The 21,617-nt window shown below is 47.8% G+C and overlaps 1 protein-coding gene across 1 annotated transcript in view; it reads right to left on the bottom strand.

Moving 5' to 3' along the window:
- Nucleotides 1–11,488: 11,488 nt before the first annotated feature.
- The window catches only part of LOC120979812, a 29,032-nt gene continuing 18,903 nt past the window's right edge, over nucleotides 11,489–21,617 (bottom strand). The window contains 3 exon segments of the mRNA XM_040408769.1: nucleotides 11,489–11,826; nucleotides 12,159–13,299; nucleotides 20,368–21,546. Coding sequence (XP_040264703.1) covers nucleotides 11,489–11,826; nucleotides 12,159–13,299; nucleotides 20,368–21,546 — 2,658 coding nt within the window.

Genomic DNA, 21,617 nt, shown 5'->3' with positions numbered 1-21,617 from the left:
CTTACCAGTAGGAGGAGCTCCCGGCCGGTCACGGTCACGGCCACGGATCACGGACTCGGATGCCAATCTTGTGTGCATCCGTGTTCTTTCACGGACCCATTGACTTGAATGGGTCCGTGAACCGTTGTCCGTCCAAAAAATAGGACAGGTCATATTTTTTTGACGGACAGGAAACACGGATCACGGCTGATACTTACAGCAATACACAAATAAGAGGAGATGGCACCGCGACGTTTCAGACAATTTACATGTCCGTAGTCATAACAGAGGTGAACTGATACTGTTGGCCAAATTAAATGGAAAGTCCAGGTGCATATAGATAAAAATAGCTAAAAACTGGACACTATTGGCAGAATAGAGTGGCACAGGAACAATAAAATCAGGTGAAAAAATGAAAAAAAAAAAAACAAAAACTGCAGTGATCCGCAAAACCACTGTGCTAGGACTCAATTTCAGAATAAATACTTGACATATTATCTTTGTTTATTTTATAAAAATGGATATATTAAGGCTACTTTCACACTCGCGTTTGGTGCAGATCCGTCATGGATCTGCACAGGCACAGACAGATCCGTTCAGATATCACAAACGTCTGCATCCGTTCAGAACGGATCCGTTTGTATTATCTGTAACATAGCCAAGACGGATCCGTCTTGAACACCATTGAAAGTCAATGGGGGATGGGTCCGTTTTCTATTGTGCCAGATTGTGTCAGTGAAAACGGATCCGTCCCCGTTGACTTACATTGTGTGTCAGAACGGATCCGTTTGTGGTCAGTTTCATCAGACAGACACCAAAACGCTGTAAGCAGCGTTTTGGTGTCCGCCTCCAGAGCGGAATGGAGACTGATCGGAGCCAAACTGATGTATTCTGAGTGGATCCTTTTCCATTCAGAATGCATTGGGGCTAAACTGATCCATTTTGGACCGCTTGTGAGAGCCCTGAACGGATCTCACAAACGGAAAGCCAAAACGCCAGTGTGAAAGTAGCCTAAGTTGTCAGGCCTGTGCAAATTTGCATAAAAAAAAAACAGGGTGTGAATAACCAAACTATCCAAATACCCATAAAAATATTTAACTAGTATCTAACCTGCAGTGCTATTAGAAAAATAAACTATTCTTTTTTTCTTTTTTTTATAAAAAAAGAAAATAATAATGATAAAATCACCTTAAAGGAGTTTTCCGAGAATTTTATATTAATGACCTACCCCCAGGATAGGTCATCAATATCAGATCTGCTGGGGTATTACACCCAGCACCCCTGCCGATCAGCTGTTTGAGGGGAAGGCACACACCGTGTGAGCGCAGCCTTTCCATTCATTGTTTACCTGATTGCTGTTTTGATTTCAACCGCTGCAATATCATTCATTTCAATGGGACAGCTATACGTTCCTATACACTTGAATACGAAGGAGCCATCCCATAGAAGTGAATAGGACGGCTTCTTGTAATTATACCTGCTCACCAGTGGCGTGCCCAGGGTGTTTGGCACCCGGGGCGGGTCATTTCTCTGGCAAATTCTCCCCCAATACTTGACCACATACCTCTTACATCCAGGGACATCTCCTGTCATGTAGACCTTCTCTTTCCTCTTCTCCTCTGTTAGACCTCCATGACAAATTCTTTCAGCCACATCTCGTCTCTAGAGAGTTTGTAACACAGACACGTTAGATTTCTAAATTTTTCCATCAACCTCCCCATCCTGGTGTCCCCACAGTGTCATCCTGCTGCCACCCCCCAATACTGTGCCCGTTGTGCCCCCCAATGCCCCAGGTACTATACTGCTGAAAAAATAGTGACCCTAATAGACATAATTGGGGTCATTTATGAAACTAGTGTAAAGTAGAAATTTCCAAAAGAGATGTCAAATATGAAAGGTGGAATCTGATTGGCTGCTATGGGCAACTAAGCCAGTTCTACTTCACACCAGTTTGATAAATTACCCCAAATGTCCCTATAGTGTCTACAGCAGTTATAATGTCCCTATATTGTGCTCCAGGCAATAATCCCTGTATAGTGTCCCCAGAAATAATAGTATGGCCCCTACACTGCCTCCCCAATAGCAACGTCCCCCACGCTGCCCCCCACACTGCTCCCCACACAGTAGTGTCCCTCACACAGTACTGTCCCCCACACTGCCCCACACACAGTAGTGTCCCCCACACAGTAGTGCCCCCCACACAGTAGTTTGCCCCACACTGCCTCCCACACAGTAGTGTCCCCCACACTGCCCCCACACAGTAGTGCGGGGGGCACTACTGTGTGGGGGCAGTGTGGGGGACACTACTGTGTGGGGGGCAGTGTGGGGCAAACTACTGTGTGGGGGACACTACTGTGTGTGGGGCAGTGTGGGGGACAGTACAGTGTCCCCCACACTGCCCCCCACACAGTAGTGTCCCCCACACTGCCCCCCACACAGTAGTGTCCCCCCACACAGTAGTGTCCCCCCACACTGCCCCAACACATGACTGCCCCCCACACAGTAGTGTCCCCCACATTGCCCATATAGTAATTTTCCCCCGACATAGTAATCCCTCCCATAATAATTTGCACCCACACAGCATCCCACCATATTCCCATATTCTCTTGTGTGCACCCCTTTATGTGCCCCAATGTTGGCACATAAAATAAAATAAAAAATTTGCCCTCACACAGTATCCCACCATATTTTCCCCCCACACGTCCTCCTGTGTGCACCCCGGCCCCCTCATGTCCCCCAAAGTTGGCACATAAAAGAAAAAAACAAAACTAAAAGCTAAATACTTACCTGCGCTTGCTCGCAGAGTCCCAGCACTGTGCTGCTGATGACGTAATCACGCGCACCTCCACTGGGATTTCACTACCGCATAGGATTCAGGCCTACTAGGCCTAAAGCCTATGGCGGTGATCGGCGGCAGGGCAGGAAACTATGCACTCCGCTCCCTGCCCTGCCGCAGGGCCGTCTTTAATATTGATTGGACCCTGGGCAAAAATTTACTTAGCTGGCAATCACGCCCTCCACCACAACACACACACAAAAAATCCACACATCTGGTAGAGTACAGTGAATGACTGTAAATACTTCCAGTCAGGGCTGGCGCCACCAGTAAGGCGAACTAGGCAGTCGCCTAGGGCGCCATTTAGCAGGGGGCGCCCGTTGCGGCTTAAAAAAACCCAAAACATTGGTTATAATTTAAGTTCGGGCGGCTGGCCGGCCGGCGGCGCCCCTCATGCTGTGCCACGCCGCCTGAGCGTCTGAGGGTGAGCGCTTTGCCGCTCTAAAGAATCTCCAGTCGGGACGCCTCCGGCTGCCGGCTCACAGTCACTGCTGTAGTCTGAGTCTGACTCCTACTAGTGAGTAGTGAGTCAGTGACTAACTGCAGTCTGCGTCTGCGAGGCTGCGCCTGCTGTACCTGGCTCTGGCTGGCTGCTGAGGGTGGAACGGAGGCGGAGCTCTGCCACCCTCCCAGGCTCCCTGAATGATCTTGAATCGATCTGAACTGTCTGAACCCCCTGACCCCTCCCACCCTTGAGCACGTCACGTGACACAGATAGAGAGAGGGGTGGAGGCGGAGCGAAGGAGGGAGAGAAGGCTGCACATTGAGCAGCAGCCCAGCAGCCACCAGCAATTTTCCTCCCCCGACCCCCAGTGCGGCAGCAGCGCATTGCCTTCTCCTAAAGTCCTAGACAGTTCTTCTGGGACAGAACAGAACAGAAGTGGGCTCCAGTCCAGACCATCCTACCTGGATTGGAGTGCAGCAGGACAGGTGCAGCTGCTTTCTTCTTCCCCAGGATGGACGGACCCCAGGGCGACATTGGTGAATTACTACCTACCGTGTGTTTGTCTCCAGGAGGACCAGTCCCCAGAGCCAAACTGCAGGCGAGACCAGCTCATCTTATTGTCCTGGACTGGTAAGTAGTCAGTAGACAATGCAATATGTTTATTATTTACTGTATTTTTTGCCTTATAAGATGCACTTTTTCCCCCCCAAAAGTGGGGGGAAATGGCCGTGCGTCTTATTGCGGATACTTCGCTGGCCGCTATGCTGCACAGCGCGGCCAGCGAAGTATCAGTGTGGAGGGAGGAGGCGGGGGACACTCATGGCGGGGCCCGGTGCAGTGATTCTACTCTAATACACCAGGCCCCGCAACTGTTAAGTACATTCAATCCGAATGGGTCTGCAATTACTGTACTGTACTTACTGTAGTACCTTATGTATAGCATTAAGATGGCGCTGACCGTCCGCTCCCTCGGTCATGCGCCGCCTGCTGCAGTTCCCTCCTCATGCGCCGCCTGCCTGTTCATTCATAAAGTGAGATAAGCAGGCAGGCGGCACATGAGGAAAGAGCTGCGGCAGGCGGCGCATGACCGAGGGAGCTGCTGGTCTGCGCCGTCTTAATGCTATACATAAGGTACTACAGTAAGTACAGTACAGTAATTGCGGACCCATTCGGATTGAATGTACTTAACAGCTGCGGCGGGGCCTGGTGTATTAGAGTAGAATCACTGCAACGGGCCCCACCATGAGTGTCTCCGCCTCCTCCCTCCACACTGATGCATCTGATGGGGGATCTGTAGATGACACTTATGGGGATCTGTGGATGACATAAGTGTCATCCACAGATCCTCCCATAACAGTGCGTCATCCACAGATCCTCCCATAACAGTGCGTCATCCACAGATCCCCCCATAACAGTGCGTCATCCACAGATGCTCCCATAACAGTGCGTCATCCACAGATCCCCCCCATAACAGTGCGTCATCCACAGATCCTCCCATAACAGGGCGTCATCCACAGATCCCCCATAACAGTGCGTCATCCACAGATCCTCCCATAACAGGGCATCATCCACAGATCCCCCATAACAGTGTGTCATCCACAGATCCTCCCATAACAGTGTGTCATCCACAGATCCTCCCATAACAGTGTGTCATCCACAGATCCTCCCATAACAGTGTGTCATCCACAGATCCTCCCATAACAGTGTGTCATCCACAGATCCTCCCATAACAGTGTGTCATCCACAGATCCTCCCATAACAGTGTGTCATCCACAGATCCTCCCATAACAGTGTGTCATCCACAGATCCTCCCATAACAGTGTGTCATCCACAGATCCTCCCATAACAGTGTGTCATCCACAGATCCTCCCATAACAGTGTGTCATCCACAGATCCTCCCATAACAGTGTGTCATCCACAGATCCCCCCATAACAGTGCGTCATCCACAGATCTCAGTGAAGCTCTGACTGAGACTGTCTGTCACACTGACACTGACAATGACAGTCTGACACCGCTGTTCTGTCTGTGTCTGTCTCTCTGGTGGTCTGACTGAGTGACTAACTGCGTCTGCTGTGCTAGCTTACCTGGCTGGCTGCTGAGGGTGGAGCGGAGGCGGAGCTCTGCCGCCCTCCTGAACCCTGAATGATCTTGATCTGGACTGAACCCCCTGACCCCTCCCTGACTCCTCCCACCCTTGAGGACGTCACGTGAACATATGTAATGTCATGATATGGGCAGATCATCTGATAAGGGGGAGGGGGGGGCAGCAATTTTTATCTTGCCTAGGGCGGCAAAAATCCTTTCACCGGCCTTGCTTCCAGTTCTGAAGACTCCAGCGGCTCAGGATGAGTGCTCTGGGCAGCTGGGCTAAGGCTGGAAGTGGGCACCACTCTGCAGGAAGGAGACCAGGGCTCGGCTCACCCTAGTGTTACAGTGCACCCCAGCAACCCACAGTATGCAGTATAGCACCCTATAGTATACAGCACCCACAGTATGCAGTATAGCACCCTATAGTATACAGCACCACACAGTATGCAGTATTGCACCCTATAGTATACAGCACCACACAGTATGCAGTATTGCACCCCACACTATACAGTACCCCACAGTATATAGTAGAGCAGTATAGCAGCCCACAGTATACAGCACCACACAGTATACAACACCTCACAGTATAAAGTAGAGCAGTATAGCACCTCACCGTATACAGCACCCTAAACTATACAGCCCCCCACACTATACAGTACAGCAGTATAGCACTCCATAATATACAGCACCCACAGTATACAGCCCCCCACAGTATACAGTACAGCAGTATAGCACTCCACAATATACAGCACCCACAGTATACAGTATACAGCCCCCACACTATACAGTACAGCAGTATAGCACTCCACAATACACAGCACCCACAGTATACAGCCCCCCACAGTATACAGACCCCCACAGTATACAGGCCCCCACAGTATACAGCACCCCACACTATACAGCACCCCACTATACAGTAGTTTACAGTATATTAGCATAACAGCCCCTGTCACCTTTTTCTGATGTAATCTTCACAAAAAAAGCTCCACAGTTAAGGGAACTTCTCCTGCAACACTCCTGGTAGAAAGGACCTTGATGACCTCATAGCCATGTGACCAGTAATATTGCTAGGTTACTGGTCACATTGTGATGATGTCATCTAAGGTCCTAGAGAATCACAGCTCTCACAGTACGTTGCCTGGAGTGCCGGCAGGCATGGCATGGCAGCACCCCCTGTGTAGCTGACAGCCTGACACCCGGGGCAGTGGCTAGCAGGGCTCAAGAGGCAGCTGCTTTGGGCCCCCCAGGAGCAACTGGGCCCTGGGCAGCTGCCCCTTTTGCCCCTTGTTAAAGACGGCCCTGCCCTGCCGCAGTATGTGGCTGTCAGCGCTTCAGCGCTGTATTGATCGAAGCGCTCATTGCTTCTGGGCCTGCTGGCACCCCCGTGAGAGCCGGCACCCAGGGCGGACCCTTCCCCCCCGGGCACACCACTGCTGCTCACCACTGCAATGCTGACAGCGAGCAGGTAAACAGTGAAGGGAAGATTGCGCTCTCATGGCACATGCCTTCTCTTCAAACAGCTGATCGGCGGGGTGCCCACAAGTTCTGTTATTGATAACCTGTCCTGAGGATAGGTCATCAATATTAAAATCCCAGAAAGCGCCTTTAATAAAATATATAAGGGTCTATTAATGACAGCAATGCAATTTGCACCACTTTATACAAATGCAAATATGCATGTGAAAAATAGAAATACATACAATGTTTGATAACTATTAACCTGGTATTAGACATGTACGACAGGCATGCTCAACCTGCGGCCCTCTAGTTGTTGCAAAACTACAACTCCCAGCATGCCCAAACAGCCTACAGATATCAGCCTACAGCAGGGCATTGTGAGAGTTGTAGTTTTACAATAGCTGGAGGGCCGCAGGTTGAGCATGCCTGATGTACGAAGACCAATACACGAACCATCAGTATTGAATATTAATAATGATATATTAAATCCTTACGTAGATTTAATCCATGTGGATGTCTCGTATCGAGGCAAAACATCCAATACACTTCCTTCTCTAAGGCCCCTTTCACACGGGTGAGTATTCCGCGCGGGTGCAATGCGTGAGTTGAACGCATTGCAACCGCACTGAATTAGGACCCATTCATTTCTAAAGGGCTGTTCACATGACCGGTGATTTTCACGCATCACTTGTGCGTTGCGTGAAAATCACAGCAAGCTCTATTTTGTGCGTTTTTTCACGCAACGCAGGCCCCATAGAAATGAATGGGGCTGCGTGAAAATCGCAAGCATCCGCAAGCAAGTGCGGATGCGGTGCGATTTTCACGCACGGTTGCTAGATACGATCGGGATGTGGACCTGATCTTTATTATTTTCCCTTATAACATGGTTATAAGGGAAAATAATAGCATTCTGAATACAGAATGCATAGTACAATAGCGCTGGAGGGGTTAAAAATAAATAAATAATTTAACTCACCTTAATCCACTTGCTTGCGCAGCCTGGCTTCTCTTCTTTGCTGTGTACAGGAAAAGGACCTGTGGTGACGTCACTCCGGTCATCACATGGTCCATCACATGATCTTTTACCATGGTGATGGATCATGTGATGACTGGAGTGATGTCACCGCAGGTCCTTTTCCTGTACACAGCAAAGAAGAGAAGCCGGGCTGCGTGAGCAAGTGGATTAAGGTGAGTTAAATTATTTTTAATTTTTTTTTAACTCCTCCAGCGCTATTTTACTATGCATTCTGTATTCAGAATGCTATTATTTTCCCTTATAACCATGTTATAAGGGAAAATAATACAATCTACAGAACACCGATCCGAAGCCCGAACTTCTGTGAAGAAGTTCGGGTTTGGGTACCAAACATGCCGATTTTTCTCACGCGAGTGCAAAACGCATTACAATGTTTTGCACTTGCGCGGAAAAATCGTGCATGTTCCTGCAATGCACCCGCACCTTTTCCCGCAACGCCCGTGTGAAAGAGGCCTAATACTTCTCTAAAGCCAGGCAAGAGTATTTCAATTCTTGTTTGAGGAATTTTTATCCATTCTTCCTCGGAAAAGTCTTAGGCCCCTTTCACACGAGCGCATAACACCCATACTGAATCCTGACCGGTTCATTTTAATGGGTCTGTGCACATGAGCATTTTTTTTACGCATCACGCAAAAAGATAGTTGCATGAGAATCACAGCATGTTCTATATCCTGCATTTTTCATGCAGCCCTGGCCCCATAGAAGTGAATGGGGCTTCAGTGACAAACACTTTGCATCTGGATTCTGGATCCAATCTGGATGCAGTATGTTTTTCACTGATGGTTGCTAGGAGATGTAGTTTTATTCACACGGGTGAAACACTCATCAAAACTGATTGCACTCATATGGAAAAACTGAAACACTGCATTCAATTGCAGACAAAACTAACTGACCTTGCTTGAGAAATGGTGCATGTGCACTGAATGCATCCTAACACAATCCGTATCGTTCGTGTGAAAGAAGCCGTATAGTTCTGTGTGATTCCTTGGTCATCTTGCATGCACTGCTATTTTGAGATCCATCCACAGATTTTCAATGATGTTCAGATCAGGGGACTGAGGGTATGGTAAAACCTTCAACTTCTGCTATTTGAGGTAGTTTCAGTTTGCCATTTCCTCAGTTTGAAATGTAATTAAGAAATGGCAGTTTTAGGCTGGGTTCACACCTGAGCGTTTTACAGCGCGTTCCTACGCGCTGTAAAACGCTCAACAGGCAAAAAACAATGTTTCCCTATGGGCATGGTTCTCACCTGAGCGTTTTACAGCGCGTACGAACGCGCTGTAAAACGCCCTACGCCCCAAGAAGTACAGGATCTTCTTTGGGGCGTATTGTCACGCGTATTGTGGCAGTTTTTCATTGGATTAATCACACAAACGCGCGTACTACGCGCGTTTCCAAAATACAAAAACGCCCCAAAATACGCGTCAAAAACACCCGATAAAAACGCCTGTAAAAAGTGCTTATCGAATACGCTCAGGTGTGAACACAGCCTAAAGGAACAGTGTTGGTCAAGAGAAGGTCTGGGAGTCTAAGAACAATTTCAGAGACAACTGTTTGTAGGATTGCTAGACAGGCGAATCAGAACCCCCACATGGCTGCAATAGACCTTCAGGAAGATTTAGCAGACTCTGGAGTTGTGGTACATTGTTCTACTGTTCAGAGACACCTGCACAAATATGGCCTTCATGGAAGAGTCATCAGAACCTCTCCTCCATCCTCAACACAACATTCAGTGTCAAAAGTTTGCAAAAGTACATCTAAAAATGCCTGATGCATTTTGGAAACAGGTCCTGTGGATCGATGAGGTTAAAATAGAACTCTCTGCCCACAATGAACAAAGGTATGTTTGTTGTGGACTTTTAACCGTTCAGATGGTCACCATCTTATATGGCAGCTAGTTTTCAGGCTCCTGTCCCTTATGGCAATAATACAGTGGCCATGTTTGATCCATCCACCATGTTTGACCCATCTTGTTTTAACCCTAGTACATTTTGAAAGCAAAATACCATTAGGTTTATAGTATGGAGGGATCCACATGGGTTAAGTTTTTGTTGCACTGCACAGTGACGTAGAATTTGTTTAAAATTTATTGTGGCTGTCAGATGATGAATTTGGGTCCTGTTGGTGGAGCGGATTGTCTGGTAGTACCGTCGTAGTTTCAACCAAAAAACAATTGCAATAGTGACACAAATAAATCTTTTCATTAAAAGAACCTATTAACTACAATGAATTTAGGTCGAGTTGGTGGAACGATTTGTGTGGTTCATTTCGGTAACCGACGAGACTCCTCCGTGCTAAGTAGTTATTTGACCTCAAAGCACGTCCAACATCTTCGAAGGACAAGTGGTGTTCAGTAATAACAGGTCTGTAATGTCCTTAGAAGTCTGGGGCTGCACACACGCTACACTGAAGGTATCTACCCTTTGTCGACAGGTGCGTGTAACCTACTCAATGCCGTTCGTCATATGGATCGGGGATTGCAATACTGACGCAGAATCTTTTTTTCACTAACAAATTGTATTAGTGATGATAAATTTGGGTCCACTGCACACTTGTACAGGGCGAAATATTTAACTAACTATATCAGAATCAGAATTAGCTTTATTCGCCAAACACGACAGTCGATCGTGCTCGGAATTGGGTTAGGCACAGGTACAGGCATAGTACTAGGGGGTGGAAGGGGTGGGTTATGCAATGGGCACATCAGGGGCGAGGGATTATGGGCGGGAGATGGGGCGCGATGAGTTCAGCAGTCTGACGGCCGTTAGGAAGAAAGTGTTCAGCCTCCTCGATGTCCTTGCAGGGATGGCCTGATACCTGCGGCCGGACTTTAGACGTCTGAAGAGATGATGGACCGGATGGGAGTGGTCATTGAATATTTTCAGAGCCCTGGAGCGCAGTCTGTTGGAGAAGATAGAGTCAAGGGGTGGTAGTGGCAGTCGAGTAGTTCTCTCCGCCGAGCTGATGACCCTTTGTAGTTTGCGCTTGTCACTGGCTGATGAGCCGGCATACCACACCAGAAGGGACGAGCACAGTACCTACTCGATGGTACAGGAGTAGAAGGACTTCAGTAGGTCCTGAGCCATGCCAAACTTCCTCAGTTGTCGAAGGAAATAGAGCCGCTGGTGAGCCTTCTTTATGATGGACGAGATGTTGGGACGCCAGGATAGGTCCTCAGAGATTGTCGTGCCTAGGAGGCGGGCACTGGGTACCCTTGCGACTTCAGATCCGTCAATATAGGTCGGGGGGGTGTCATATAGGCCCACGAGTATGGTGTCATCTGCGAACTTGATGACTTTAACTGAGGCCTCCTCCGATCTGCACTCGTTCGTGTACAGAGAGAACAGGAACGGGATAGTACACATCCCTGAGGGGCGCCAGTGTTGGTGACCCTCGGTTTGGAGGTCAGATTGCCTAATCTGACAACCTGGGACCTGTTAGTGAGAAATTCCATGATCCAATGTCGTAGTGTTGGGTGAAAATCAAGCGCCGTAAGGTTCCTCTGCAGGATGCTGGGGAGATGGAATTAAAAGCCGAGCTGAGGTCTAAAAGGAGGATTCTCGCGTATGTGTTGGGTTTGTCGAGGTGTTCAGTGACATATTCTAGGCACATGTTAATCACATCGTCAGTGGATCTGTTTGCCCTTTAGGCGAATTGCAGAGGGTCCAGCCGGTCCAGAGTGGCGGTCTTCAGGATGGAGAGGACCACCTTCTCTAGGGTCTTCATGACCACCGAAGTCAGAGCCACGGGCCGGAAGTTGTTTAGATCAGAATCGCCCTGTTTCTTCGGCACAGGGATGATAGTTGAGATCTTAAAGCAGGCGGGGACATGTCCCTCCTTAAGGGATCTGTCAAAGATTGGGGTGAGGGCCGGGGCCAGTTGGACTGAGCAATATTTCAGGCACGCAGGAGTGACACCATCGGGACCAGGGGCTTTTCTCGCATTTAGCTTGGACAGCAGGGTGTGAACCGTAGTCACATTCACTGTAGGTGGATCAGCAAAGTCAGCGAGCGGGCCAGATAATGTGGCAGCCGGGACTGGGGTGCCCACTCTGGGGGGCATTGTCCGAGTTACATCACCCTCGGTCGAGGTCTCGAATCTGCAGTAGAACCTGCCCAGCTCCTCTGCCAGCGCCTGACGAGGGGTGGTGAGCGCCGGGGGGGTTTGTAGTTGGTCGCAGACCTAAGGCCCTTCCAGACCGCTCTCCGGTCGTTTGAGCGCAAAGTATGGTGGATGCGTTCCGCGTAGGCCCGTTTCGCCGCACGCAGTTCCCGATTAAGGCAGTTTTTGGCCAGTCTGTATTCTAATTGATTACCGGATTTATGCACGGTTTCCTTGCGCCTGCGTAGTTGTTTGAGCTTGTTTGTGAACCACGGTTTGTCATTTGGGTAAATCGTGTAAGATCTTGAGGGGACGCAGGAGTCTTCGCAGAAACTGATGTACGAGGAGACAACATCCGCCCAGGTGTCCAGGTCATTCTCTTCTAGGGCTCCCCAGTCTGTGCAGTCAAAACAGGCCTGTAGTTGTAGCTTGGCCTCCTCGGACCACACTCTGGAAGTTCTACGGATCGGTTTCGATGACTCTAGGCGACGTCTGTAGGAGGGGACCAGATGGACAAGGCAGTGGTCGGATGAGCCTAATGCGGCTCTCGGGACGGCTTTGTACGCTTTCCTTAGAGGCGTGTAACAATGATCCAAGGTGTTCGAGAGTCTCGTGGGACAATCAATGTGCTGGGAGTAGCGTGGTAGGACACGACGGAGGTCCGCTTTATTAAAATCACCCAACACGATGAACAGTGAGCCAGGAAGGACCGACTCCCAGTTTGTGATGGTATCGCTGAGGGCCTGTAGGGCATTACCGGTGTCAGCGTCGGGGGGGATGTAAACACCCACCAGCACGTACGAAGAGAACTCCCTTGGCGAGTAGGCCGGCCTGCAGTTGATGAGGAGCGCCTCAAGGTTCGCAGTGCATATCTGTTCTAAGAGGGAGACACTAGGGCACCAGGTAGCACTGATGTAGAAGCAGATGCAGCCGCCTTTGGACTTCCCCGAAAGGGATGGTACGCGGTCCGCACGAACAAAGTTAAATCCGTGGAGATGGAGAGCGTTGTCCGGGATGTCATCATGCAGCCATGTTTCCGTGAGGCAGATGATCGGGGTATGCTCGCCGTGACCATACTTGCAGACTATCAGCCAGAGTTCGTCCAACTTGTTGGGGAGGGATCGGACGTTCGCAAGGAGAATCGAGGGTACCGCTGACCTCAGACCTTTCCTCCTTAGTCTGACGAGAACACCGGCACGGCGACCTCTAGGCCGTCTGTAAGCATGGGCTGTCGGCGTGGCTTCGGAGATCATTGCTGCATGGCTCCACACCTCGTCGAACAGCAGCTTGCCTTCCAGGAGGGAGGTGCCGCCCGTCTCCCAGCGGGTGAGATCCGATCTGGAGAGGGTGGGGGCCTTAAGGGCAATGCAGGGAGCAACCATTGCAATTCTTCCCGGAGACACCGTTGTACCCTGATGAGGAGCTTGGCCGGAGGGGGGGGGGGGGGAGGGTTAACTTATATGCAGGCACGGAGGAGCCGCAGCAGCTTGGAAGTCAGGGAGACGCAGGAGATCGTCGCAAATGCTGGCCTGGGGGGGGGGAGCTGGGAAGTCAGGGGGGGGTGAGACACAGGAGACCAGCGCAACGCTAGCCTGATGGGGGGGGCCGAGGTAGGTGGCTGTAAAGCCGCAGGAGAGTGTGGGCCACCTGGGGGGAGGGGGGGGGCAGGGGGGACAGGCCTAGCCCGCTTCTACGGGCAAATAACGGCTGAAAGGGACCAGAGCTCTATCCCAACTTGCATGAGTTTGAATTTCCCGCCTATGTTGAGCTGCTGGAGGAGCCGGTCATGTGACCTGTACCTGCGCCAGCGCTTCTGGTCTCTGCAGCTCCGGAACGGATTGACCCCTCAGCGGCCTTCACTGGAGCGGGAGCAGCAGAACCGGAGTATAACCAAGCAGGTAGTGAGAGCTTGGGCCACCCGGAGAGGGGCTGGGGAGGATGGGCGGACCTAGCCCGCGGTCGAGCGGCCACCACGTCCCAGCCTAGAAAGCCGGTCCCAGCCTAGAAAGTCACGCTGGGTCCCCCTGGAGGTCGGCCTGTGCGAGACGGGGGGAGTGAGGGAGGAGAGGATCGGCTCCGGTGGTGAAAGGATCAGCTCCGGTGGTGAAAGGATCAGCTCCGGTGGTGAAGGATCAGCTCCGGTGGTGAAGGATCGGCTCCAGTGGTGGGCTTGAAGAAAATCCGAACCACATGGAGTCAGCGGTCACACACCCCCAGTGTCCCGATCCAGCGTCCTGGTCAGCGAACAGTCTTCTGGAGAGGTGAGCAGAGAAGACAAGAGGGGCAGTGGGGGACGGGGAATTCAGCTGTAATGGCTGAAGGCAGGGGGGGGGCAGAATTGGGGAGAAATAGGGAGAATTAGGGAGAGCGCTGTGCCGAGGCAGCCATCATCGGCGCCATCTTGGAGGTATCTATAATTAATATCTATCTATCTATCTATCTATCTATCTATCTCTATCTCTCTCTCTCTCTCTCTCTCTATATATATATATATATATATATATATATATATATATATATATATATAAAAAGCAAAAAACCACTGGCAGCACCACCCTGGGTAGTATGGAAAAATAGACGGGTGCAATATCCAAGTACGGTAAAAGGTGCTTACCCACTTATAGAAGACAAAAATCGGACTGCACTCCAAGCATTTCTTCAAAAAAGTGTGTTTTTATTCACCCATATGGTGGCAAAAGCGACGTTTCGGCTCAAGCATGAGCCTTTCTCAAGCATTGGTGAACAGTGAATAGCAGGTATATAAAGGTGTGCCAATACATACAATCAAACAACATAATTGATACTTTAAAAGTAATACATGTATACAATGTACAGATATGTGCAAAAACCGCATAATGGTCATGATTATTAAGATGACTAGTGCATTCCATACAGTAAATCTCCAAGATACAATAAATTACATGTAAAAACACCATAGGACATATAATTGGTTACATCTGTAACTCATCAATACATCATTCATGCATCAACTGTAATAGTGCACATGTGCAAATAAGGAAGACTAATGAATTACTACCTGGGGGAGTAATGGCGCCCACATATACAATAGCGCTGATCCGCACGTCCTCAGGAGACCACCGCGCATGTCACAATCGTTTCACGTCATCCTGGGAGACCGACCGATGCATAACAGTGCCGCCTACTGATGACATCAGCGGCGCACCCGATAGCATGTCACCGCCTTCTCCCATCGATGACTCCACATAGCGGCGCATGCGCAATAGTTACAGCAAGCTGTTTGCCGCCATATTGGACAAGGGAATCCGAGCAAAGAAATGATCATAAAATCTGTCGCTTACTGCCCTATTCGTTCTGCATATTCAGTTATTGTGGTTGAATACCACCATACTGCAGGGTGGATGAGTAACCATCTTTTCCAAAATGGTACACCCAAATCCACTCGTCACCCCAATACCATGGCACGTCAGTGTCGTCAGAATTGTAGGATCATACCCTGCTTCAATACACAACTGTGAGGGTACTCCTCATTATAACAGAATGATTCAAGACAAGCGACAGTGTGCACTATAGAAAAAAAGGTATAGAATACTCAGTGTCAGCTACAGCAAGGAAAATATAAATTGCTCATTCCCAATTTTTTGTAAACTCTTCTTGGCGGGACATACGCATGGAATCCAGAGAAAAAAATATCTCAACACAATTATTTTTTCGTGGGCTCATCATCCACCAATCAGGTTCATCAGTTTTCTGAGGTGCCATCTGTGCAGGTGTATCTGGAAAGATAATGCAAAAGTGTCAGTGTCATAAATTAGTAAAATTACCCATTACATTTATATTAAAATCAATTTGTTACTCATAGTTATGTGTTTACATTTTTTCTTTTTTCTTTTTCTTTTTTTAAACCAATGAATCTGTCAACCACAGGAGGTATTGTGGAGCCCACATCAATGAAACACAGGGGCAAAATGACCTACTCACAGACCTCCACCATATCTATAGTCAATATTTAAACCTTTGGGGTGCAGACTTTGTAGTGTCTGGATCGAATGCATTTCTCTTTTTTTGAGTAGAGATACTCGATCTCCACCCCTCCGTGGCATTGGAACTTGATCCAGGATCCAACATCTAAGATCTTTTTCTTTATGTCCCAGTAACCCAAAATGTCTGGGCACTGGCAAATCTTTGCGTCCCTTTCTGATTGTGTAACGGTGATTATTCAGCCTAGTCTTAAAATCCGTGGAAGTTTCGCCTACATACAGAAGTTGGCATGGACAGGATAGGACATAGACTACAAATGAGGAATCACACGTTAAGTGAAACTTAATGGGGTATATTTGTCCCGTGTCAGGATGTGTGAATGTCTTAGATCTACAAATCAGGCTACAGTTGACACAATGCAGGCACGGGAATCTATATATCTCATATACATCTATATCTATCTATCTATCTATCTATCTATCTATCTATCTATATATATGATATCATATATATAATATATATCTATAATTAATATCATTAAAATAATGAACTAATTCTGAATATTGGTGCAGTAGAACTTGATGCACATGGCAATATACTACACCTGCAGCCACAGTAATTAAAGCTCCAACATGTATTAAAGATTCATGACGTAGTCAGATCTAACCGTGGCCTAATAATGTCACGGCTGTATGTGAGCAACAATAGTAATACACAGTACAGAGCAACTGACTGGACGCAGAACTAGGGAGGATAAAGGGTGACCCCTGTCCGACCCTCAACGCTCTCCCTATTCTGCTAAAGCACATGCCCGGATCCCAATGGCGGAACGAGGCATGCCCACTAATGACCACTGTAACCCCTACAATAGTGGAAGGGGCACGGCCACCAGTGCCCTACTCAGTATATGGAGGGAACCGTGGCCATCTCAGATCCAGTCAGAAAACAAACAGGAACACAACAATGTCTGCAGACTTAGCTGAAGGTGTTGCAGCCACAGAGAAGACGGATCCAAGGACAGGCTGGCAATATCCGGAGTGCTAGCTGCAGCAGAACACAGGTCCAGTGAACTGATAGCTACAAGTGAAGAAACTAAAGCAAGAGCTACAACTGAAGTGAGAACTATAATCCACATCCTATCATAGGAGGAGGGGTGATATAAAGAGAGGGAAATCAAACACATGAAGAACAGCTGTGGTGAAAGAAACCAAAAGTAAACAGAGTAGTGAGAACTCCTCCCAGCTCTAGTAGTGACATCATCACAGGGGTGGAGAAACAGAGCTGTGAGAACGTCCCAAAGCTCTGGTAGTGACAAATAAGCAATGAATCAGATTCCACCTTTCTTTTTCCAAAGGAGCTCTGCAAAATTAAAAGCGGAATCTGATTTGTTTCTATGTGCAACTAAGCTATTTTCCTTCACACCAGTTTAGATAAATCTCCCCCACTAACTGTATGAGTAAAATAACTTTAATGTGGCTGCAATAGAACATTATGCACATGATGATGCACTCAGCCTACACAGTCTCCATACAGTCTACCTGCCCTTGCCCTCTCCAATATTCTTTTTAAAACCGTTTTTAGCAACACTGTCCCTAGAGCATGAGCTCTTGCCACATGTCTCGGTGAAATGGTGGGGACCGCGAGGGATGAGGCTTTTATAGGGCTATGACAGCAGGAGGATGGCTAACAGCAGATTGGCTGGCTGCACAGCATTATGGGTCATATCACGTTCTTACTTTCACTTTGTAACACGTGCAACCAACATTGTAGGAAAAACTGATTAGTTGCCATGAAGCGTAAGGAAATTCAGTTTTGTGTCAAATCAAATTTTTCCTAAACTTCGGATCGATTCCACTTCGGATGCTTTGATTCGCTTAACACTAGTGTTGAAGCAGGGCCGTCGTGCCAACATTAGCATCATGGCCACCATTCCTCATATTCTGCCCACATATCCTGCATACTGCCACGCTAATGTCCAACATCGACTTTCTGAATTCCCACACTGCCAAATATGCTATTTTCCCGTCACCACTGTGTAATGCCTGCCTCATGCACTGCTAGTTGGTTCCTCACGTCTAGTATCCAGAGTAGCAGACTCTGTATCCCTGCCGCTTATGGCTACAGATTTCCCACTGCTGCCACCCTGCAGTGTCACGGGCACGCTTCCACCCTTGCCATTTGATGATGACAATGCCTTCTCTTCACCCAGTTCCCATGTGCAATCAACTAAATGTACATCGGTTTGTTCCTTACTAATGTCACCCTCACCTGTCTCTTGCGCACATCCCCGACCTCTCACAACGTGCTCCCTCCCGACTGTTATCATTGGTAATTGCATGCCTAGAGGAGTCCGCAGCGGACCTCTCCTCCAAGTCTGTGCTGTCCTGTAACTGCTAGCTGTCCTCAATAAGCTCATCCTTACTGAAAAGCAGAACAGAGCCGAGTTACATGGATAACAAAAGGAGCAGCAAAAGCATGAGGCAGGTTCAGGACAGGTGAGGGCACAAAGGCAGTTCCTGGGCCAGGCTGAGTGTATTTGTTATCACCTGAGATGATGTTGAAGAGTGAGTTAATTCCAGTAAAGCTGGATAGATATAGCCTTGCGGTTCGCGCGGCGGTCTTTTCCTGGCGAACTTTGCTCGTTCGCGATTCGCCGAACATACGGCGATATTCGCACGTGCCATTTTTTTGCATAGCGCTGAACTTTGACCCATGACACATCCATCAGGTGGGACAGGACAGCCAATTGAGACGTTTCAGCACATGGACACCCCCCAACCCTATAACAGAACCCGATCTGGTAGCCATTTTACATTATGTGTTTTGCCAGTGAAGGGGAGGTTGCATTTTGGAGCAGGGACAGTTAGGGACACCAAACGCTAGCTAATAGGGCCACAAAAGTCCTTTTAAGGACTGGTATAGATGTGCTATCAATAGATGTGATATAGAGGGGTGTGATATACTTATAATATACTTTCTAACATAGAAATTATATTATAGTGTATTTGTATTGTGCAGCAGTTGTGTGCGGTTCTGCTGCAATACCGCCGCTAGATAGAGGGACAAACACTATTGGAGTAACTAATTGCAACGGGTGTGATATACCTGTTGCCCCCAAAATAACTGCTTAAGGGCTGCAATATACCTTCTTCCACAAAATCCTGATTGAGGGGTGCTATACACCTGTTTCCGCCAAATACTGATTGAGAGGTGCTATATACCAGTTTCTGCCAAATACTGATTGAGGGGTGCTATATACCTGTTTCCGCCAAATACTGATTGAGGGCTGCGATACACCTGCTTCCACCAAATACTGATTGAGGGGTGCTATATACCTTCTTCCACCAAATACTGATTGGGGGCTGCGATACACCTGCTTCTACAAAATACTGATTGAGGGGTGCCATGTACCTGTTTACGCAAAATACTGATTGAGGGGTGCTATATATCAGTTTCTGCCAAAATACTGATTGCGGGGTGCTATATACCTTCTTCCACAAAATACTAATTGAGGGGTGCTATTGCTATATACCTTCTTCCACCAAATATGGATTGAGGGCTGCGATACACCTGCTTCCACAAAATACTGATTGAGGGGTGCCATATACCTGTTTACGCCAAATACTGATTGAGGGGTGCTATATACCTGTTTCTGCCAAATACTGATTGAGGGGTGCTGTATACCTGTTTCCGCCAAATACTGATTGAGGGGTGCCATATACCTTCTTCCACAAAATACTGATTGAGGGGTGCTATTGCTGTATACCTTCCTCCACCAAATACTGATTGAGGGCTGCGATACACCTAAGTAACATAGTACATAAGGCCGAAAAAAGACATTTGTCCATCCAGTTCGGCCTGTCATCCTACAAGTTGATCCAGAGGAAGGCAAAAAAACCCTGTGAGGTAGAAGCCAATTTTCCTCACTTTAGGGGAATAAAAAATTCCTTCCCGACTCCAATCAGGCAATCAGAATAACTCCCTGGATCAACGACCCCTCTCTAGTATCTATAGCCTGTAATATTATTACACTCCAGAAATACATCCAGGCCCCTCTTGAATTCCTTTATTGTACTCACCATCACCACCTCCTCAGGCAGAGAGTTCCATAGTCTCACTGCTCTTACCGTAAAGAACCCTTTTCTATGTTTGTGTACAAACCTTCTTTCCTCCAAACGCAGAGGATGTCCCCTTGTCACAGTCACAGTCCTGGGGATAAATAGATGATGGGATAGATCTCTGTACTGCCCCCTGATATATTTATACATAGTAATTAGATCTCCCCTCAGTCGTCTTTTTTCTAACGTGAATAACCCTAATTTTGATAATCTTTCAGGGTACTGTAGTTGCCCCATTCCAGTTATTACTTTAGTTGCCCTCCTCTGGACCCTCTCCAGCTCTGCTATGTCTGCCTTGTTTACAGGAGCCCAGAACTGTACACAGTACTCCATGTGTGGTCTGACCAGTGATTTGTAAAGTAGTAGGAATATGTTCTCATCACGGGCATCTATGCCCCTTTTGATGCAACCCATTATCTTATTGGCCTTGGCAGCCGCTGCCTGACACTGTTTTTTGCAGCTTAGTTTGCTGTTTATTAAAATTCCTAGATCCTTTTCCATGTCAGTGTTACCGAGTGTTTTACCATTTAGTATGTACGGGTGACTTGCATTATTCCTTCCCATGTGCATAACTTTACATTTCTCAGTGTTAAACCTCATCTGCCACTTATCTGCCCAAGCCTCCAATCTATCCAGATCCCTCTGTAGTAGTATACTGTCCTCTTCAGTGTTAATTACTTTACACAGTTTAGTGTCATCTGCGAAAATTGATATTTTACTATGCAAGCCTTCTACAAGATCATTAATAAATATATTGAAGAGAATAGGGCCCAATACTGACCCCTGAGGTACTCCACTAGTGACAGTGACCCAATCTGAGTATGTACCGTTAATAACCACCCTCTGTTTTCTATCATTGAGCCAGTTACTTACCCACTTACAGACGTTTTCTCCGAGTCCGAGCATTCTCATTTTATATACTAACCTTTTATGAGGTACAGTGTCAAATGCTTTGGAGAAGTCCAGATACACGACATCCATTGATTCGCCGCTGTCAAGTCTAGTACTTACCTCCTCATAGAAACTGATTAAATTAGTTTGACATGACCGATCCCTCACGAAGCCATGCTGATATGGCGTTATTTGCTTATTTCCCATAAGATGCTCTAACATAGCATCTCTCAGAAAACCTTCAAACAGTTTACCCACAACAGATGTTAAACTTACCGGCCTATAGTTTCCAGGCTCTGTTTTTGGACCCTTTTTGAATATTGGCACCACATTTGCCATGCGCCAATCCTGTGGGACATTCCCTGTCAGTACAGAGTCCGCAAATATCAGAAATAAGGGTCTGGCTATGACATTACTTAATTCCCTTAGGATACGGGGGTGTATGCCATCCGGTCCTGGCGATTTGTCTATTTTTATTTTTATTTTTATTTTTTTTTTAAGTCGCTGTTGTACTTCTTCCTGGGTCAGACAGGACACTTTTAATGGCGAATTTATTTCAGCATTCAGCATTTCATCTGACAGTTTATTTTCCTCAGTGAATACACTGGAGAAAAAAATATTTAACAGCTTTGCTTTCTCCTCGTCGCTCTCTGCGACTCCCCCCTCATTACTCTTTAAAGGGCCGACACCTTCAGATTTATACT

This window comes from Bufo bufo, chromosome 9, assembly GCF_905171765.1.
Source record: "Bufo bufo chromosome 9, aBufBuf1.1, whole genome shotgun sequence".
NCBI lineage: Eukaryota > Metazoa > Chordata > Amphibia > Anura > Bufonidae > Bufo > Bufo bufo.
The sequence above is the reverse complement of the archived record's forward strand: the minus strand, read 5'-3'. Positions and strand labels throughout refer to the sequence as shown.